At 29.5% G+C, this 20,018-nt stretch overlaps 1 protein-coding gene across 1 annotated transcript in view; it reads left to right on the forward strand.

The window, feature by feature from the left end:
- Positions 1-20,018, forward strand: part of mip40 (Myb-interacting protein 40) — a 49,955-nt gene that overhangs the window by 12,777 nt on the left and 17,160 nt on the right. Inside the window, exons 2-5 of the mRNA XM_067264381.1 lie at positions 2,463-2,535; positions 13,883-13,933; positions 19,141-19,235; positions 19,346-19,524. Of these exons, the coding sequence (XP_067120482.1) occupies positions 2,463-2,535; positions 13,883-13,933; positions 19,141-19,235; positions 19,346-19,524 (398 nt within the window). The remainder of the gene's footprint in view (positions 1-2,462; positions 2,536-13,882; positions 13,934-19,140; positions 19,236-19,345; positions 19,525-20,018) is intronic.

Here is a 20,018-nt window from a genome sequence, read left to right on the forward strand (position 1 = left end):
TCTAATAATAAACAATGCTTTTAGCCCACGACTATAAATTAGATAGAGTTAGATAACTTAATAAATAGGATTTAACAATTTGGAGGGCTTATCACACCAAGGCCGACAGAAATAAGAGCCAGATCTTTTACAAAAAAGTTAGTCTTTAATAATCACATTTCAAATTTAGGTAAGGATGCATTTTGGGTACAAGCACCCCTCATCAGCTTACAAACACACGGCACTGACATAATAATTATAACACTAATAGTTAACCAATACAGAGGAATATCTAATATATACAGTGCACTGTATTTACAATTTTTAATGTAATCCATATACTAAAGAACTAAAACTATCGAGCATAAAATTCTTCAATACAATGACAATATCATATATCATATTATTTTACTGGTCCCAAATAATATGATAAATTTTTCCATGGTGTCAATGGAGGTGAGAGCCAAGATCTCATGTATATATATATCTTGCAATAATTTTATTTTCTGTTTGTTGTATTTTAAGTTAAATAAAAAAAATACTAGGAATATAAGTTTGAAGATTTGATATTTAAAATACGATTTTCTGCTCTTATTGACTTGAGAATTAGGAATCTTTAATTATAGAACATACATATTAGCATTTTTACATATATTAATCTTGCACACTAATTCTGTTTTAAACACAACCGAGATTTTGCTTCTAGACAGTTTCAAATACAGTAGAGTCTTCAAGTCCGAACACCGCTAATCTGTATTTCCACCTAATCCAAACGTGTTTCAGTCGGCGGAGAGGAAATTTTCTCTAACAAGAGGTCCACTTGGGGTGTTCCCCTTTCCCTTTCCTGAGTGAACCACATAAATAAGGCTTCATCAAGCTTGTCAAACGTTGAGGGCCTTGCTGTTTGTTGATTTTCAACTGATTTTTCTGAAGTAGAGGCACAAAACTGCTCAATCTTTGCGTGGTTTTTTTTCCAGTCGGTTATTGTGGCCTTGCCACTCCAAACTCTACTGCCAATTTCGTTGCACTTTCACCGTGTCCAGCCTTTTCAGAACATCCAGCTTATCTTTCAATGTACAAGTTATGTATTTCCATTTCGTGGCCATTGCAGCAGACTAAACTAAACTAAAATACAGTAATGTAGAGCAAAGAGTACATTCAACATGCACAATTAGGCATGTGAACTCACACAATAGCGTCAGTCAACTGATTGGAATCCTGGACTGTATTAAAAACATTTTTTACACAATTAAAATAATTTTAAGGTAAACAATGAAGGCAGGTTGCCGTTTCAAAATTACAAAACTTACTTTCGTTAGCTGTTTGCATCTTCTATTGAGTACAAGTCAGATGAAATAAAGAGTAGGGTGCTGACATCATTGATGGTGTTGGATCTATATAAACCAGACCTGTTTTACTGCTTGCTTTTGCATTATTTCAATTATTCGGCTAATCCGAACGGGGCTCGGTCCCAATTAGTTTGGACTAGCGGGATTCTACTGTATTGCGTCTTTATCATTATTTTCAAGAATGATGTAAAACAGAAATTAATAACTTTTATGTAAAGATTGAACGAGAAAAATTCAAATCTAAATTGAATTAAAATTTTAAAATTTGGTTAATTATTTTGTCTGCTTTTTAAGGCATTTTTAAAAACATATTTTCTTAGTTTTCTAACTGTTAATATTAAAAATGGAGTACAGAATGTTTGTACTATGTTATTATTAATGATAATTTAACTTCAGTAAGTAATTTGTTACAATTTTTTATGTTTATTGTACCTAAAATTTATCTTTAAAAGCTATAATTCTATAAAAAAAAATAAATTTTGACAGAGTTCAATCTCAAATTTGACTCCTTTAGTAATCAAATTTACCAACTATGTTAACAAAATTAATAATAAATAACTGTTTTAAATTAATTTTGAAAGCTAATCATTAATTTTTAATTTTGCAGTTGTTGAATCAAAACATTCAAATTAAAATATAAATCTATCGAAATTTATTGAATTTCTATTGGATATAATTCGTACCAAAGGTTTAAAGATAACATCTGCACTTAAATATTAATTTAAGATAGCAATCATGAAATTTCTTTGTTTCCAAGTCAACCATTATAATTTCTAGTCCAAGGAAAAATCATTTAGAAACTTCACTCTATTTTGTTTCTGTGTTAAAGCTTAAAAATATACTACTAACATATAATAAAGAATTAAATTTCATGAACAAAAGAATATTCTTTTAGACCTTAACAAAAATCTTAACATGCAATGATTTTGCATTAAATTCTTTAATTAAAGCCAGAAGTTTGGACTAGAATCTTTTAAAACTGTCTGAGTATTTTGATTAACTTTATGGAGTTTGATTTGTGGTTAAATGTGTTGTTAGTTAGCCATTATTATTATTATTTTTTAATACTATATTTTATTGAAAATAAATAAATAATTTCAAACTTTTAATTTATTGTTAATTAAAATTTCTTAGCTCCAGAATTAGATTCTGCACGATCAAAACTTGATGGAGTACTGCAACATTTAATGGAAAGAACAGACGAAAGGTGAAATTTTGAAATGTTTGTTTTTAAATTTATCGAAATGGATGATTGTCCAAAGCGAACAATGCTATAATTTAACATTCTTTGATTTTGCAAACAACTCAGAAATTCAGTATTTCTTAAAGGAATGATTTGATATTTAATAAAAATATTTATTTCTATTGACTTTAGGAACAGATGAGTAGAAAGACAATAATTATAAATAAACATTTTGAAAAATAAGATATCTGGAATGTTTGCAAATGTAAATTACTTTAGTTGTGCATTGAAAAGAGTACGCAACCTTATAATCTTATATTTACTTTCATAAATTAAATTATTTGAAAGATCTTACGAGAAAAAATAGACTAATTAATTTGTTTTAAATAGGTAAAAAGAAGTTTATAAAAGGAAAGATTTGATTTTTTAATATTAAAACTGTTTTAGATGGTACAGCATGATGATATTCATCATTGTTCATAAACAATACATAAAAACAAACAGAATAGGTAAATTAATTTTTAAAGTTTGTATTAAAACAAATTAAAACTAAGTTTATTAATATCCAACCAATAGTAACACGTGGTCATTTTTTTAGTTCAAATAATGAAGAACATTGCCTATAACTAACGATAAACAGAAAATTTATATAGAGATATACTTCAAACTATAAACTTTGTTGCTGTCTTTTTACCTAACTAAAACATGTATTTAGTTTTTAATTATTTAATTGCAACATTTTATATTCATGCTGCTCTTTTGAAGATATAAATTACGTTCAAAATGCCATCAAACTTTTGAACATATAATCATAAGTTCAAGAGTAATTAATTTGTTTGAAATGATTTACACACAGATCTACATAACTTATGACATTAATGAAATTATTTCTTAAAACCATTATCATATAAGTCAAATATAGCCATCAGTGTATAATTAGTTCTTTTATTGAGAGCATCATTTTTATGTCTTGGACTTGATTTATGTATCTGTTTTTCTTTCTTAGAATTGAAACTTGAAAAATAATTAAAAGGTGTTTATATTTTTGGAATTCTGTTCTATGCATTTGTATAATTTGCTTAAACTAATAAGGAGAAAATATATTCTATGATTTTAATGAAAAAGTTTTAAAAAAGGTTTTTTTTTTTCTTATGACCTCTTGCATTATTATTATTATTATTCTCATGAACTTGTAACAGATGATATACAAATCAAAACAACTTTATATTTTAAAATATCTCAACAATAATTTCAGAATATTAGTTTTCAAATGTCTAACTTATTTATGATATTTAAACTAAACTATATTAATTTTAATTTATATTATTAATGAATAAAAATAAATATTTTAATTAATGACAGAATACACAAACTAATAATAATATTGGACATAAAAACATGAATTTTGATTCATTTTCTTTCTTGAAAACATGTTTTTCATACTTGTTATTCTGACTCATATTTTTTGATAAATGCACATCAACAGACAATGAAGTGACTTGACCTATTTTCTTCAGTATGTCATAAGGATTTCAGTTACGGGTTAAAGTCAACTGATATAATATAATATTTTTAAGTTAGATTTTCGAATCATTTCATGTACCTATTAATTAAGTCAAATTAACCATTATAAATGAATTAATACTGAATTATCCATGTTCAAAATTAATAATAATTAGAGAAATTATTTTCTAGAAGTAGACCTATCTATGTTAATTTTTAATAATTAGTTTACTTAATTAAAAACTTAAAAATCTAGAGAGATCATGTCCCAGTACAAGTTTAGTTATGTAAAATTAATTTTCCACTTATGTTTACTATGAGAATGCATTAGCACTGTTATAGCACACACATAATCTGGTTTCGTCTGGCTTTGGAATGTTATTTTATTATATGCATTTATTATTAAATATATTTTAGTGCATTTCTAATATATGCATTTGTTTTAATTAATTTATTTATTTATTGGGTAATTATAATAGATTGATATTTTAAAATTCAGTTAATATATATTTAATTATATATTGAGAATCTCTGCATTTATATAATAGTTTTTTTACTATCATAAGTGAAGAATAGTATGCTTACATTAAATTTTGTTAACAAAACTATCGAGATGTGTTTAATTTTATTTGTATTAAAACTACACAAAGGACATGTTGCCTAGTAAAATGGCTTTAATACAGCCAGATAAGCATGCCATTGACATAATTTGTTTCATTCGAGATGCACTGTCATTGGTGTGTCCATCTAGCTGTATTAAAATTGTCTTTCCAAACATTGTCCTCAAAGAAAAATATTGCTTAACAATCTTCTGAACTTAGAATACAGGGTGGTCATAATTAAAGTTGCTCTGCTCAGACCTGTCTAGAGCCCATTCTTGTAGATGTATACATCCACAAGAGCTGAATTATCGGGCTAGAGTTGGATATGCCTTGCTGGGGTTGCGATGGCCAGTTGAGTACCTTGGGAGGACGGGGGCACTTGATGTGTCCCCAACCGGCATTGTAATGACTGTCGATGGTCGTCGTGTTAGCTTATATATACTGGAGGAGGCAATCGGACTGAAGGTCCGGGTAGCGTAACTGGTAACGTGTCTGCACGGATAGCAGAAGTTGTGGGTTCGAGTCCCGCTTCGGGCCGATTTTTTTTCCTCCAGTTCCAAATTATTAAAATTATTTATTTAATTTAATTATAATTATTAAGTTTAGTAAGAGATGGCACCTAACACCAAGCTCTAGTACCAAATTGTCTTATTAATTATTTATTTATTATAGCCAACTCTAGCCCGATAATTCGGCTCTTGTGGATGTATAGCTTTGTAATGGGTTAGTCGTTATTTATTTTTATTTACTTGTGGATGTATTTTGATGAAACTTGGTATATATATTATATGGACCATGGGGAAAAGGAAAATGCAAAAAAAATATTTAGTTTGAATTTTTACCACTAGATGAAAAAATGGTGCACGAGGAACAAGAAACACAAAATGGAAACATGCAAAAGGTTTTTATTCACAACATTTGTTCAATGCGCAATCCATGTAACTGATGCAAATGGATTGTGCATTGAACAAATGATTGTGAATAAAAACCACTTTTGCGTGTTTCCATTTTGTGTTTCTTGTTCTTCATGCACCATTTTTTCATCTAGTGGTAAAAATTCAAACTAAATATTTTTTTGCATTTTCCTTTACCCCATGGTCCCTATAACATATATACCAAGTTTCATCAAAATACGTCCACAAGAATGGGCTCTAGACAGGTCTGAGTAGGGCAACTTTAATTAACCACCCTGTATTTGGTAAAATGACAAAATTTAATGTTAATATCTGTATTTCTGATCATTATATCTGTTAGAAAATATTTGCTGCTTTTGAATTGAAAAAAATAAATACTATATTTAAAATGGATTTAATTGACTTACTGTATATATAATTTGTTCCTGATTGCAGTAACACAGTGTGTTTAATCTGCATAGCCTGAGAGAGCACTATAAATCATACTGATGAGAATTTCAAGATGTTGAATTCTTGAGCATATTGCACGAGGAAAGAGCCAAATTTAATCTTATTTTTGCTTTCTTCTATATTATTAACTTAAATTTTGTTATATTATCTGAAAAGCATTGCTTTAAATTAGCCATTGTTAAATTTAGCAAATTTATGATTACTTACTGTATAATTAGACTGTCTTAGTAATCTTTGGTTTGCCTTGCACTAAAATACAGTGAAGTGTCAAAAATCTGGACAAATTGGAACTGGACCCATCTGGATTTTCAAATATACAATATTTGAAAACTCCAAATACACTAATTCAAGACAGTATTTCCTAAGAAATGTAGGAATACTTACAAAGATTCAAAATATAAGTTACAGAATCATTAATTTTAAACAAAAATACATTGATCATAATTTCAAAATTAAAAAGTTTTTGAATAAATGTTAGAATATCAGCAATGCAAGACTGAAAGAACATCAAAACCAAGTTACCATTGAAAAGGTTACTATCCATTTTTCAATGGCCTTTCCATCATGCATGTATAATTTTTTTAATTAATGGCATCACTCTATCACATAAGCATTTCAATTAATATACAGTATTTGGCAAGATTACAAAATTAAGCCCAAACTAATGAATGGAATTTAAAATATCCTAGTGTAATTTGAAATGTAATAAATTAATATATTTCATCAGTAAGTAAAGCCACCTCAAAAGAAAATATAAATGATATTTTCAAGAATTTTATAATTATAAGAAATGGCAAAAATTTGCATTTAGCTCTTTAATCTCTGAAAATTTTATTTTTAAGCAACCAGTTTGACTGGTTTTGCTGTACTTTCCCTTTGGCAGATTGTCTTGTATAGATGAAGCTGATTTTGGCCAATTTCATCTTTAAAGAGTTAATTTGTAATAAAAATAATTATGATTAAATGTTATAATTGCAGAATTAAAAAATATTTTGTAGTGCAGTTTTACATAGTAGTATTGTTTAAAGCAGCTTTAAGTTCTACTGAAGCTGGAATTATCATCAAAATGACTTAGAAACAGCCTTGCATACTTAAAGGAGCTTTTATGTCATAATGAAATAGTGAAATTTTCTTCTTTGTATTCAGCATATTTTGAGAATATAGGACTATACTAAACTTTTCTGAATTCGACTAACATTTTTCACAACTAATTAGTCAAATTTATAAAGAATTTTCCCTGGCAGTGGGTACCTGTGTATGCTGCTGCAATATGCATAAACTATTAGCATTTAACAATCAAAATCAGACTCAGCAGTGAGAAATAGTTAAGAAATTTTTGTTAGTTTTGTGTCTATTTGTATTTGTGCATGTAAACAATGAGTTTCTAAACGTTTTAAAAAACATTCGAATACATTATTACAGTTGATAATGACCTATAGAAGTTAGGTTGAAAATATTTGTGATGAATATAAATACAATGAAACCTCCTTTAACAGATACTCCTGAATAATGGATACTTCTTACAGTCCCAGATCCTTCAAATAGGACCTATTATATTTACCTCTAAATAGCAGACACTCTTGTCCATAACCAACCTTACAAAAACACAGTGTACTACCTTCAATATTTTGAAACAATTAATTATGTATGAAATATTTTAAAACGAAAACAAAGAATTGGTTCAAATATTCTTTCAGACAACAAATTTTGACAGTAGTGTTGAATAAAGACTGATTGAAAATAGGAGTATGGGAGGAGGGCAGGTTGTAAAAAGCTGAACAATACTCTTTATCTGTTAGAGAAAACTTATCTGATTAAGTTATCAATCACCATTTATTGTCATACATATTCATGTTATTAAACTTCTGTGTTATTGTTGAAATTAAGTTTATGGTTTCTTGATACCATAAATTTTTCATAAATTATTTATTCATTTAACAGAAACCATAGTATAGTAATAACAAAAAGAAACTTAAGTTACACAACAGCATTTATGTGGTGAAAGCTCAAAGGTCATATTACAAAGGCAATTTGCCTGCCACTTTCAAATGTGAGAAGATATTTGGTATTCTTGCATTTATGATGCCATTTATGATTTTAATAACTTTGTGGTGGCTTAAATGTAATTGGGCTGCAGTTTGAAAAAATTATAGACCTATAAATGCCCACTACAGGTATACCTCGAGTTACGTTGTTCTTGATTATACTTTGTTTGTCAAAAAAGTATATGAAAAAATAAAAATCAAGTTTGTCATTTTATTTGACTTTACATCTGTCCGCCACAAATATTGAAGTCATAATATCACTAGAAAAGCATTAAAAGCTCATAAGATCATGTTAAAATATTTAACGTTATTTATTTAATGTTAAAATATGTACATTTACAGTAAATGTTAATATAATCATCATAAATCCTAGAGAACGAAACATGAAAACATCTGTGTTTCTGTGTTGTCGTCTTATTTAGCGGTCTTTAAGTGCTCATTATTGGCATTTTCCACGGTAGTTCCAATATTTACCATTTGGCATTGTTGATCGTTGTCAGCGCCACTCGATATTGGTAAATTTAACATAAATTAGTTTATTTTCTACTATCGCAGAATAATTTTAATAACTGTATTTGTTATTTAACCTTAAAAAATCATCTTATTTTATAATGTCTTAGAGAAACCACATTCACAAATAAAGTATGCAATGTACTGTAAACATCACCAAATTATAAACATGTACATGTACATTTACAAGTATGTACTGTACGTACATGTATTTGTAAATTTAGATTACTTTTTTTTCTGTACTATATTAAAAACTAAAATTTATTTGTTTGTAAGCTTAAAATAGATTCTTATTAACCATATACAGTCGACTCCACATAAGTCGACACCCCAAGGGGAAGTGGAAATGTGTCAAGTTATCCGATGTGACGACTAAAGCGAAGTTGGAAAAAATCCACAAAACTACAATTAATAAAATACAGTAGTGCGTTATACAGTAGTATAGGCTTACAATACATTGTGTCCTCCATTTACAATTACTCTGTAGATAAAAAACTGAAAAATTCGTTTAGTGTTGTTTGTTTTGAGCACTTAACTGTCTTGACTTTCTTTTTCAACGATCATGAACGCCTTTAAAACATCATCTTCGCAATTGTCAATTGTTGGGAAGTAACATCTAAGGATTCTTGATGCTTCTGGCTTGAGAAAATGCAAAATTGGATTCTGGTGTGACGTTGATGTAGATTGTATATTTTCTTTTTGTTTATCTGTTGTTATTTTATACATAAAAATACATAAAATGTTAAGGCATTTTTTTAATATATATATATATATACAGTGGTGCCTCGTATAACGTACGCCTCGAATAACGGACGCTGCGAACAACGGACTTTCTGTTTGGCCGTTATGTGACTCGAGCAACGGACTGGCCGCGAACAACGGACTTTTCGGCATAATTGGTGACTGCTCCATGGGTGCGTTCTTTAATAGCGGTCGCTCTGCGTCTCCGCTACTACGGGAGTGCGCTGCTGTTTGTAGGCATTTAGGAACGACGGCGAAAGAAAGAAAGATGGCGGCGCCCGCACTATCGATAGTATCGTGATGGAGGAATCTATAATTCTAAAATATGAGCTTTAAAAGGCAAAAGAAGGGTCCCAATTGTAAAATTTAACCATAAAATGGATTATTTGTTGAAAGAGCATTCAAAATAGCTTCGAAAAAAAATTCGTAAAGACACTTATATCACCGCGTGCGCTAACTCGCGTTTTCACAATTTTTAAATTTTCATTCATAAAACCACATAATGGACGCGGAAACGAAACTATCTGAGCCACGGAGGACGCCATGTTGCTTTCCACCATAAACTACCGCTACAAGCAGCCGTTTTTGCCGTTCAACGGCGCCCACTCCCACCGGAATTTAGGAACGCGTTCCGCGGGAATTTTTAAACGGATGTCGTTCGCGCAGAGTTACGCGAGGAATAAAAGAACGCACCCCATGTTCATTTTTTTAATGATACAGTATGGTTATTTTATGCTGCGGAACGAATTAGATGTTTTAACATGTATTTCTATGGGAAAATGCGTTTCGTATAACGGACGTTTCACTTAACGGACGTGCACCTGGAACGGATTAAGTACGTTATATGAGGCACCACTGTATATTAATATATTATTATATTATTAAATATATTAATTATATATTAATAAATAAATCGACTCCCCCTCCTGAAAAAAATGAGTTTCCACCACACGTGCGGAGTGAATTCATTTCTCTCCTGGAACCAATTACCGATGTAAGGTGAGGTATACCTGTATCATCTGTCTATCTGTCTTTCCTTAATCTCAAGAACAGAAGTAGACAGATGAAATCTGAGGCGAGATATGGAAACCTTAGGGGCAGGAGACCTCGATTAACTACTGTATATCTCGGCAGATAAGACGAGGTATAAATTTTCGTCAGAAGTTTTATAGTTTTAGCATATATCTGTCCTATAAAATGACCCCAAACTATCAACGGCCTATGAATTTAGTTTAGATCAGCAATCATTATCTGAATAATAATACTGTATAGTGTATACAGGATTATGTCCTATTTGTAATTTTTCGAATGAGCAAATTTTATTTTCTTGGATCTGGTAGCACTGCCTTGCGATTGTTGCAAACATTTGCACTGATTTGGCATTTGGGTAATGACTATTCACAAAAACGTCGTATGGACTATTCTATTTTGTGCACATACCCTACTCTCTACTAGTAAATAATTACGTTTTGTCTGTTTTTTTATAGCCTAATTGTTTTAATTTATATAAATTTCAATCTAATTTTTTTTGTATCTGTCCTATAAGACGACCCCGGATTTTGGGGGCCTTTTTTATGATTCAACTATTGTCTTATCTGCCGAGATATATGGTATATACAAACTTCCGATGCAAACCGGAAGTCACCTTATTTCAATTCAAAATTTTTCTCTTGAAAGCAGTTAATAGATGACTGGCAGGACTTTACTGTTAAAGGAAAAAGTATGATGTACAGGGACAAGCCACTACTAATTTGAGGTGGAGAGCATATATTTTAAATGAAATAAATTAAAAATTGCAGTCTGGCTTTGTGATGATGTCACAATAAATAACTGCTTGTTTTTATAAATCATTTATTGAAAAAAAGCAAAACTGTTCGAAAAATTATACCTAACATATAACTACAACAAAGATAAATCACTACGTCGAGTTTTATTACATGCTTAGATCATAAATGACGTTATGAATGCAAGAATACCAAATACATTTCTCATCCCTTGAAGTGGCCAACAAATTGCCTTTGTGAGTTGACATTCAAATTCTCACCACCTAAACCGATTTTTGTCCACCCTTCTGTTTATGACAACAGTTTCATTTTTCTTTTTTGTTATTTTTACCCACATCATTTTTGATGAATTAGTAATTAATTAATATTTATGTTTCGTTGTAATTTTTATGTTCCATTTAAAGTATACTGTCCAACCTGTTTGCTATTTAGAATTCAATTAAAATGAGATTTGTACAGCTGAAAAGATAAATAATATACTTTATATATATTTTAATTATATATCGAAAAGCAAATATACTTTTCGGTATATTTGCATTCCTAACATAAACTTGATGTTTTCATAATCCATTGTATTATTCACTATATAATGACCACTAAAATATAGTATATCTGCCAGCATGTACCTCCTAATAGCGGAACCTCTAAATAGTGCACAGATTTCTTGGTCCCGACAGTGTCAGCTGTTCGGAAGTTATACTGTAAATATAACTAAAAATGGAAATAGTGACTATTGGAATATAATTAATATGTAAACAAATTTGCGCATATGATATCTTTACAAAATTTCCTCCATTTAGACTAGTATTATTGCTATGCCACATGTCATTTTTAGTATTTCATCTCCTCAGTCTGTATTAAGTTCAGTTTGTGAGACACTATTGTATTTGAATATGGTGCTAAGTTGAAGTACTGTTTATGTTAAATTAAACTATACACCTTAACAGTGAAAAAAATATTTTTGTTGTTAAGGATTTTCACTTTCATTTTATACTTAATACAAAAATATGTGAACTCATTTTTGACCTTCCAAATAACTTTTTTCCCAAAAAATTTGGTTTTAGTTTGGATTTTAGCTAATTTAGTTTTCATACTTTTCTGACCATGGAATTTCACTAAATATAAACATCTTAACCACCCGATACATTGATATATGGCAATTGGAGGTGTGTTATTTCATGGAATTTCAATTTTGCAAATAAAAAGTGTAGTTCCAAAATTTCCCAATAGGGGAAAACATGGCACTAATGCACTGCAATTTGCATATTAGATAGGTTGTGAAAGAAATTTGGCAGTATAGAGAAGTTGAGACACAATGCAAGTTTTGTATGGCCGTTATATATTATGAGTCTGAGTTGTAACTCTCTATAGATTACAATATCACATACGATAATTTTACAGGTGTCAAATTGCACACATGAAAACGTTTAAGTAATCAATAAATCAGACTAATAGTTCTGTTGTATGCACCATCCATCTCCCTGTTCTAAAGTATGCATTCTATGAACAATGCACTTGACAGCAGAACATAATTGACTTGGGTGCAGTTATCACACATATAGCAAAATTCTGTTTATTAAGACAGCTAAGTTAGGAACATTACCCTGGAAAATGGGCTCTTCAAGTTACAACTATATTCATTGTGAAAGCAATTCAAAAGTATGATATTTTTCTCAATTCCCTTAAAACCTGTATAAACAAGTTGACTGTAATTAAGATATTTTTTTTTCACAAATTTAATTTTAAGACCTTAATTATATAATATGCATATATTGAAATGGTAAAATTTTTGTTACATAATTATTAGGTGTAAATTATTATTTTGTAATAAACTGATAAAATAATTTAGAGTTATACAGAAACAAACATTAATTAAAAGATTGATTTTAAGTATACCGTATTGTACGGACTATAAGACGCACTTTTTTCTTCGAAAAATTGCCTCCAAAATTCAGGTGCGTCTTATAGTCTGTAAAATACGGTAATAGTTTATCATCAGTCATCACGTTATCACAATTATTACATCCAAAAATATACAAATTAAAATATATAAAACTTTACTTAATGTAATTAGTTTTAGTTATAATCACTATTATTTTTAGTCAAATAGGAATTTTTAAGCTGTTTTTTTCCATGCTTATCAGCTTCAACATGTGGCCGATAACATGAAATCATTATCGGTTATTAGTTATTGTTATCGCTTTCAACCAAAAATTTTAATAATTTTAATCATTATTTGCTGGCTTTGCAATAGATTAAACTACTGGTATTTATTCCAGTTATATACTGGCTATTATTAAAGAAACTACAAAAAGAACAGTTAAATACTAGATAAATAATAATTAGTAATAAATAATTTTAATTAATAAGTATTTAAATTATACTTTTTTTCCATGCCAATCAGTAAATTAGGATTTCCATTAATGGTAGTCTTATCCACTTAATGTTATCAGTTATTATTATATACAGAAATTGACTATAATAAGTGGGTTTTACTGTACATTTATGCATTTAAAAACATAAGAACATTAAATCTGTTTCAGAAGAAATTCGTTTTATTAAGTGACGAAACAGGGTACTATTAATTGAACAGAGTTTTCCATTGTCGTGTTGTTATCTTCTTTAGTGATACTTTTAGGATCTGAAATATTTCTTGAGAAAATGATATAATCTCAAAATAATAGAAATTATATAAGAGGAAAAATACTATTTGAAATAGTAATTAATAAAAGCTTAATATAAAAATAAAGATTATAAAATATTATAAAAAAAATTTTAAACATAATAAAATACATTTATTAAATTTTGTTGTTTTATTACAGCCAAAGTTCATCTGATGAAAGCACAAAAACATCACCCGAAATAGTTGTCAAGTAAGTATTATTTATTTTTCTAATAAAACATGAAATCAACTGTCTTGTGGTATTTGTTTATTAAATATATAAGGCATACTATTTCATAAAACACAGGCACTTTTGATACGATTTATCTTTTCAGGCGATTGGAATGGAATTGTCTGATGAAGATATATTGTTTTATTGAAAATGCTTGTGCTTTATGAAATATTTTGTCTTTTTTTTATTTAATAAATAAACATCACAAGACAGTTGATTTATAAAGAATTGATTTAAAACTTTTAATAGTTGATTTTATGTTTTATTAGATATTTTACTGGTGTCTGTGTCGTAATAACTGATAATGTTTATTTTTATTTTTAAAAAACTGACTGTCATTATCATGATTAGTTTATATAACTTTAATATTGTGTCATTTCAATATACAGTGGTGCCTCGTATAATGTACGCCTCGAATAACGGACGCTGTGAACAACGGACTTTCTGTTTGGCCGTTATGTGACTCGAGCAACGGACTGGCTGTGAACAACGGACTTTCCGGCATAATTGGTGACTGCTCTATGGGTGCGTTCTTTAATAGCGGTCACTCTGTGTCTCCGCTACTACGGGAGTGCGCTGCTGTTTGTAGGCATTTAGGAACGACGGTGAAAGAAAGAAAGATGGCAGCGCCCGCACTTTCGATAGTATCGTGAAGGAGGAATCTATAATTCTAAAATATGAGCTTTTAAAGGCAAAAGAAAGGTCTCAATTGTAAAATTTAACCATAAAATGGATTATTTGTTGAAAGAGCATTCAAAATAGCCACGAAAAAAATTAGAATGCCGGCTACCATTCGAAAAAAATTCGTAAAGACACATCACTGCGTGCGCTATCTCGCGCTTTTACAATTACTAAATTTTCATTCATAAAACCACATAATGGACTCGGAAACGAAACTATCTGAGCCATGGAGGACGCTATGTTGCTTTCCATCGTAAACTACTGCTACAAGCAGCCGTTTTTTCCGTTCGACGGCGCGCACTTCCACCGGATTTAGGAACGCGTTCTGCAGGAATTTTTAAACGGATGTCGCTCGCGCAGAGTTACGCGGAGGAATAAAAGAACGCACTCCATGTTCATTTTTTTATGATACAGTACAGTTATTTTATACTGCGGAACGAATTAGATGTTTTAACATGTATTTCTATGGGAAAATGCGTTTCGTATAACGGACATTTCACTTAACGGACGTGCACCTGGAACGAATTAAGTACGTTATATGAGGCACCACTGTATTTAAAATTTTAAATATACAGTAGAGCATCAATTATCCGACCCCCAATCAACCGTCACATCGGTTAACCGACCGCGTTCTAGTCGGCAAATTCAAATGTCTGCTAGTGATGTGGTGCGCTACAATATTTGGCTATGTCTTGGCTACTTTAATATTATTTTTGTTAAATTTTTGCGTGTTTTAGCTGGCAACACTGGCTCAACCATGAAAAGGAGGCCAGTATTTAAACCAGGCTTGATTTTCTATTTTTGCTTTATTTTTGTATTTATTTTGTGCAAAATAAATAAATAATTTTTAACGATACAGTAGCAACAATCATTATTTTAAAAAAAATTTGTTAGGCTTAACATCAATGAAAATGCAATGCAAAATAGGTTAATAGCGATATACTAATATACTAATTACATGGGATATACTAATATATTATACTAATAATGTATTTTTTCATACTTTTCGCTTATCCATTTTTTCAGTTATCCGACCAACCACAGTCCCCAATTGAGTTGGATAATCGATGCTCTATTGTATTAAATATTAATGGATTTTTAACACTTCAGAATTAATAATAATTTAATATATTAGGCTTGGATGGAAGTACAGAGTATTATTTATTTCAGAATCTAAATTTAGCAAATTAAATTACTTGAATTATTTGGCAAATGCGAACAACTTGGAAATGTCAGGGAGTCCATCACCTCTGTCTTCAATCTCTGTAGTTTGGCAAGTTTTGACCAGTTGAATTGTTAGATTTACCTAGTTGAAGCTTGCCAAACTACCAAGATTAGAGAGGACGATGATTGAATTATTTGATTAGTTTGATAATCTAGCATATTAATTTTATAACAGCATTTCATGATAAAAACTGTGCTGGACTTTTACAGACTGTGATTAATCAGGTTAATATGTTTCAGTTAGTGCAAAACAGATTTATCAGTAAATATCTTTGCTTCATTTCAGAATACTTAGCTTTTTTTTTAATGAAATATTAAAGCACACAGTAAAGAGTATTTAAAAAGGATATAAATTGAAAATTTGATAAATATTCACAATGAAGGTAGTCTCTTTAAAATATATATATACAAATGCTCTCTCATATGTTCAGATATTAACAAAATATAATTTATTATATTAAAATTTATGGTACAATTTATATATGTATGTGTGTGCATTGCAATCAAATTCACGAATTAATTTATTTTTGTATATTTGGTTGTGACTTTTGACAAAAGAAAAATCCTATTTTTTCATTTTATAATCAGTGATTTGGTATGTCAATAAATAAAGCAAATGCCTCAAAGGAAAAAATCAGCTATATAGAAATAAATATTGTTATAAATGCTGTATATAGATTCTTTGAAGTTTATGCATATAAAAATAATTAAAAGGAATCTTTGTTAACGTTTAAAATTAACGAAATCATCATCAATTCGCTTGTTCCAGTAAATATAGGTGGCGTATAAGTTGACCAAAATGGCTGCCACAAAGGGTATAGCGTGCCTGACAACATATGAGAGTTACTTACTGTGTGTTGTCTTTCTTAATAACTTTTCTCTCTGTAGTCAAAACGTTTTATCTGCATTGTGTCTGACATTAATCCTAGTTGATTTCGCAGTTGTTTAAGTCATGATGACTTAAACACTTTGTGACATTTTAGAATATGTTGGTGATCGAAAAAGATGTCTTATAGAAGGAGAGGAAATGTTAAAACTGATAACTTTACATCTATCCAGCTTTTTCTCAGCAAATAATTCACTTCAGTTTCACCACATCTAATTTTGCTGAGCTTAAAATTTTATTTTTACAAATGTTTTCACCCTATCTAATATAGGCCATCATCAGGTTTAATATTATAAATGTTCCAAAATGGAATGTACTGTTTTAGAATATTTACATATTTAAAATTCAAAAAAATAATTTAACTTTAAAATAAATTGAAAGAAGTGTGTATATTAAATAAATAAAATAAATAAATAAAACAGAAAACAAAGCTAACTAGAAAGAAACATGATTTAAGGGGTTGTAAGCCCCATATTTTTTTTCTTATGTATTTCGACGCTGTTGAAAGCACATTAGCATCCCTAGCGTTTAGGCAATGATTTTTCATTTTACTTTTATAAATTTCCACCTTTTCCATCACCAATGCAATGGATGGCGAGTGCACTGTTTTAATGACTTTACTATCCTCTTCCTATTTTACAATCACTCCCTCAGTCTGTGCCATAATCGCCAATATTGTGATGTTATGTTGTTTGTCAATGTTGTATCTATGTTCTTTCAGATGTACCGCCAGGTTTCTTCTAGTCACACCTGCATAATCTTTTTTGATTCCTAACTGTTGATTTTCAAATGGAATTTTATATAGGCCTACCCCAGCTTTCTCTTCTTTTTTTACACTGTCTTTATCATTCCATAGCAAGCTATAGATATTGGGTGCTCTTTTATAGACCATTCTTGAGTTTTTATAAGAAAAAGAGCATTAGATACAATATTGACAAATGACACAACAACACAATATTGGTGATTATGGCGCAGACTGAAGGAGTGATTGTAAAATGGGAAGAAGATAGTAAAGTCATTAAAACAGTGCACTCTTCATCCATTGCATTGGTGATGGAAAAGATGGAAATTTACAAAAGTAAAATGAAAAATCATTGCCTAAATGCTAGGGATGCTAATGTGCTTCCAACAGTGTGGAAATATATAATAGAAAAAAGAATGGGACTTAAAACCCTTAAATCATGTTTCTTTCTAGTTAGCTTTGTTTTCTATGTTTTATTTATTTATTTATTTTATTTTTTTGAATTTTAAATATGTAAAATATTTGAAAATGGTATGTTCCATTTTGGAGCATTTATAATATTAAATGTGACAATGATCTATATTAGATAGGTTAAACACTTTTGTGAGATTCTGAATATTTTGAGCTAAAATGTTCTTAAAGTTCATAGAAAATATTTTGAAATTAAATGTAATATTTCAATATTTTTATCAAAGAGAACAAGGAACAAATGTTTCCTGTGTTGACAGTCAGTTTTTGAGAGAGGTCTTTATCACCCATGACTAAGGAGCTGACTAAATCAAAAGACTCAGCATGACACTCAGTCAGATGGTCTAAAATATTAATCTCCATTGGAGGAGAACTTGAGTATATATATAGCAGATGCATGCCAAACTCGAGGCACATCAGCACATCATTGTACCCTCTTGTTTAACTTAGTGCCATAGCTCCTCATACAAGTAACTTCTGCCTAAAGGACAGAAGGTTTTCAAGCCAATAATATGGAGGTATTATAATCAGTATTTTGTGTAAATTCTCTCTCAATCTCACAGTTAGGGATTTAACTTTAAGGTTGAATCATAGTTAGATTCTAATCAAATAGTCCATTTGTATTCTTGTTGTTTATTAATTAAAGTATTTGTTAGTTTGTTAATTGGACTTGACTCTAGTTCTCTCAATGGACTCCTATCGACTTACCTATGCACTCCCCACTCGCTAAATTTTAAGCCTTCCTTATTTAAGAAGTGTTTTAAGTGATTTTTATCGTGAGTTAGGATGCGAGATTAAAATAAATTTTATCTTAACTGGTGTCGGGAATCCTGACGAAGTGGTGATCTAACGATTCGAATCCAATTCGAATAGCTATCCTTGGATGTCGAGATCGGGTTTAATCTCCCGTGCTGAGTAAGCGGTCAGTCGAGATTGACCCCTGTCCCAGGCTGCTTACACTTTCTAATTCTAACAGATAACAGACTTTATACCCATAGCAGCTGCCATTATGTAGTTCACGCTAATACTGCTGGGTGTCAGATCTATCGTTGGCACAAGCAAATATATTTTACATTGAATAACCAATAATCAAATAATTTTATATTTCAAATCTATCAAACACTATTTTTAAGGCAATTATGGTTCTTACAATTAATTAATAACATTTAAAAATTTTATCTTTAGAGAACCATCTCCTGTGACATCACCAACAAAGAAACAAACTCATAGAACTCAACGCAAGAGACGAAGAAAAGATGATGTTACAACAAAAAACACAAGTTAGTATTGCATTTATAATAATAAAAGGTTTATTATTTGATTTTATTATATTGTATTTTTTCAAATTTGATTGAAAATTTTATAAACTTATCTAAAATTTTTGTTTTAGATTCATATATTTTGAAATTATACGACAGAAGTGTTGATTTAGCTCCTTTTTCTGAAAATACTCCACTCTATCCTGTATGTAGAGCCTGGATTCATAATCAGCCAAATAGTAATAGTATTCATGGTCACAATCAGTCATCATCATCATCAGTTTCACAAGAATTACATGAAGACATAAAAGTTAGTTTAAAAACTACATTGTTAATTTTTCAGAAAAATTGTCAGTGGCTTTATTTGATTAGATGAATTATAATTCTATTATTCATTGAAAAAGTTTCATAAATTAAAAATATTCAATGATAAACTGCACATATATTTTGTTTAAAGCATTAATAATTTAGAAACATCCAATGGTTGCCTAAATGATCAGGCTATAATTGCACTAATTTTAAATAATTAATACAAAGTAATTTGCTTTGTATTAATTATTAGGTAGACATTAGGCACCATCTCTTAACTAAATTAATAATTATAATTTTTAATAATTTATTAATAATTTAGTTTCTAAGCTTAAGCTTGGTATCATTATTATTTCTAAGCTGTTTCTTAGAAATAAAATGGTAATAAGTTTTATTATGTATAGTTTAAAATTCAGATCTAAAAAAGAATTAAATTATTAATAATTATATATTATGTCTTTTGTCAAATTATATATTTTGTATTGTTTTATACAA

This window comes from Centruroides vittatus, unplaced genomic scaffold, assembly GCF_030686945.1.
Source record: "Centruroides vittatus isolate TY-2023 unplaced genomic scaffold, ASM3068694v2 contig_1042, whole genome shotgun sequence".
In the NCBI taxonomy this organism is placed as follows: Eukaryota; Metazoa; Arthropoda; class Arachnida; order Scorpiones; family Buthidae; genus Centruroides; species Centruroides vittatus.